General features: G+C 42.9%; 1 protein-coding gene across 2 annotated transcripts in view; it reads right to left on the reverse strand.

Moving 5' to 3' along the window:
* Positions 1-2,628, reverse strand: part of LOC104076493 (chromosome unknown open reading frame, human C6orf62) — a 6,769-nt gene extending 4,141 nt beyond the window's left edge. The window contains exon 1 of one of the 2 annotated variants that reach the window (XM_009577380.1): positions 1,579-2,628. In XM_009577380.1, coding sequence (XP_009575675.1) covers positions 1,579-1,707 — 129 coding nt within the window. In that variant the 5' untranslated portion in view covers positions 1,708-2,628. The remainder of the gene's footprint in view (positions 1-1,578) is intronic. The other variant, XM_009577381.1, reaches the window with a different exon arrangement.
* Positions 2,629-3,364: the final 736 nt, after the last annotated feature.

The raw sequence follows: 3,364 nt of genomic DNA on the forward strand, positions 1-3,364 counted from the left end.
CCCCCCTTTGCAATACTTTAAATTTGGCCTTTTATGAAAGGTGAAGTCTTTCAATGCCACATTTGGTAACAGTGGGTGACCAAGATCCAATCTGAAGTCAGCTATAAGTCATAACCTTCCCAAAGAAGGACTACTTTAAATTTGCTAAATAACTTTTATACTCACTACAAATATTTCAATCTCTCTCAAGCAAGGGCAAAACGTTATGGGAAATTTGGAAGAACAGTTTTTGCTATATGTAAAATCGCTTAAAGTTGCACATCTGCTCCTAACAGCTTTCTTATAGCTCATGAGAAGTCTTGACCTGTTTAAGAACTACATGATAGACAAAGCATATTTCATCCACACCCCCAGCCAGAACATACATAACAGGCAACCATTTGCCGACCAAGCTAGGCTGAGCTAAACTCCTACTTTAAGCAAACTGGTACTGGATGGACATCTTCAGGTCACTGTGATATAAGCAAATTTTACAGAATTTAAAACAGGCATTTGTAATGAGTTTCTACAAAGCAACCAGAAAGCAGTATGAATGCTCCAACTAAAACCATTAAAGTCGTATCATCTCAGAAAATCTAATTGCTACCGCTGCTTAAGCATTCTTATTTCTCTTTATTATTATGATACAGTACCAAGAAATTACATCCCACTATGTCCATCTCTATTTGCACTAGAACTGATGAACAACAGTAATTTGAACCTAGGAATTTTAAGGAAACTTTTTAATTAAAAAAAGTTCGAAGAAGAGAGTCTTCATTAAAAACACGTAACTATTACAGAGAATGCAAAAACGATATATTTGAGGGGATTAAACAATTTCAGTGCTCATCTTTATGTATTTCTGCATTAGGTACTCTGTTGCCATTTGCTTCTATCTTGACTTCCTTATCATTTGTTCAGCACATTCACTTATTATAAGCACCTACTTTTCTTCACCTTCTACGGACAGAAACCCTCCTACAATTCTGGGTCTATAGTTAGAAATACCACCAGGCTCCCCACCCTGGCCCAGAAGCGCAGCATCCAGCAGCAGCAGATGAGGCAGCCAAGCAAATGAAGACTTCCTCCCCGCTCCCTTTCAAAATGGTAGCAGCAGTTTCAGGTATGCCTGTGTGCTTGGGCCACTCCAATATTGCATTTTGCGACTCCTCCCTTTAGCTGCCAGGATCTCGCTTCTGCTTTAACCAGATAAACGCAGTAACTTTAGCAATCGCTCCAGCCAGGTCTCCGTTTTCAACTCAACTGTTCACAGCCGACAATTACACAATTCAGACCCCAATTAGGCTTAACAAATTACAGTATTAACTTCGAGAAGTATTTACCCAATACAGAAGTTACCAAGTAATCATTTAATGGGGCACTGGTACCCTCTGCATTACAAAACTACGAACATACGAAAAGCCAAAATGACAAACACAAACTAAATAAATAATATATCAATTAAAAAAAGTTAAAAACTCAATGGAATCTATTAAGGATAACCGTAAGATGCAATCAGGCAGCAAGATTTTGCACAGCAGAGTTAACATGCATTGCAACGGACAACAAAGTAAGAGAGAAACATTAAAACGAAGTTACCTTGTCTTTGAACACAAAGGCAATGTACATCTTGAAGTCAAACTGGTCAGCTAAAGATTCTTTTTTCTTTCTAAGCTGAGCACGAAGTCTGTTCAGAGCTTGTTTCTTCCGGGAGTTTGGGTCCCCCATTTTGTAATACAGGTGGTACTAAAGCCTTTGGAAACTGTCGCTAAACTATGGGCACCTTTTCATAAGACTCAAGTACAACAGAAACAAGTCGTTTTATTCCTGCTAATACGACTGAATAGATAAAACGCGAATGTAACCCAAAACCGCACCTCAGGCAATATTTTATGAGAATGTCGTATCGGAAGGGTCAAGAAACAAAGTAAGTAGTTGTCCAGCCATGGCTGGACAAGAGGTTTTGCAATAAACCAAGAAAAAAATCCTATGAATTTTGAAGACAAAAATTTGAACAGTTTAGCTGCAGGAATAAGTGGGTAAGAATGAAAAAAAAAAAACAAATCTTATCACAATTTATGTGTACAATAAAAAGCAACTGGCACAAGCCCAATCCATGGGGGGGGTACTTTTGCTCTGCTTACAAAAAAAAATGAAGCTGAAATCACAAATTGCGTTTTACCCCAGCCAGATTCATGACTCTACTGATTATTATTCTCAGCTTTCCACTATTGCTATGTTGCCTGTCTTTTTTTTTTCTTTAGAATTATTACACTTGGTGGAGAGCAGAGAAAAGGGTGCAAAGGAGGAGTGCACATCCTGGGAGGTATGACATTTCTCTGCCAACAACAACAAAATCAACTACAGACAACACAGTGCTGGTTTGCAGGGGAGCAAAGGGAAAAAACAGCGGAGTCATTTCTAACTTCATCCTGCTCATCATCAGGCACATCATTGCCCTAAGGCTACTGCTGCCAAAGAGAAGAGGGATCATGATGGCCATAGACGAGGGGCGGGCAGGGATTCAAGGGACAGTATTATCTCACCTAGAGACTAAAACCCAAATCAGTGCCCCAAACCCAGGCTCCTTACCAGTGGGAGAGCCCTACATCCCCCAAAACCTCACAAGCTCCCTGGGCTGCTGATCCCCCGGGAATCCTTCTCTCTCTGCTGCGCTCCACAGCGAGCACGGTTAGCCAAGGCTGTGCATGGCCAATGCTTTTCGCTTCTCCTTAGGCCTCTCTCTGCACAAGACGGCAGAGGCTGCAGCGGGTGGCCTGTGCCCAGGGCAGCGGGACACCCACAGTAGCACGACGTCTCCCCTCTCACTTCATGGTCACAACTTGCAAAACATGGACAGTTTTGCTCCTGCTTTTCTCGCAAAACAGGTTTTCGGTGTCAAAATTTTCGCGAGGTTTTTTTAATTGCAAGTCTAGGTTGCAATTTTAAACCTCTAAAACACCCTCCCCCCAAAAAGCAAATCCCCAATTATCAGGTTATTTTCTTCCTCCCTCCAGACATTTTCCCCCCCAGGTGTTTGATTAGTCGGGGTTAAAAGTTTTTAGGTTAGCAAATCTGTCGGACCAGGTTAAGAAGAGGGGAAAAAGTATTCCCCCCTCCTCTCCTGACAAAAAGAAAAAAAGGAAAACAAAACCAAAAAAGGAACCCCTCCCAAAACTTCCCCCCCAACTTAAGCAAGAGACTGAGAGACTCAGACAAGAGACCGAGACCGTGGCCCGCTCGCTACCCGCAGCCGGCGGGCGCAGGAGGAGCAGTGGAGGCGGCGGCGCTGCTAGCAGCACGGAGAGGAGCCATGTCAAGATAAAGCCACAAAGCCGCGGAGCCCCCCCATCCCTGCCGCAGTGGACACGGTGACCGGGCCGCC

This window comes from Fulmarus glacialis, unplaced genomic scaffold (assembly GCF_000690835.1).
Source record: "Fulmarus glacialis isolate BGI_N327 unplaced genomic scaffold, ASM69083v1 scaffold7325, whole genome shotgun sequence".
Lineage (NCBI taxonomy): Eukaryota > Metazoa > Chordata > Aves > Procellariiformes > Procellariidae > Fulmarus > Fulmarus glacialis.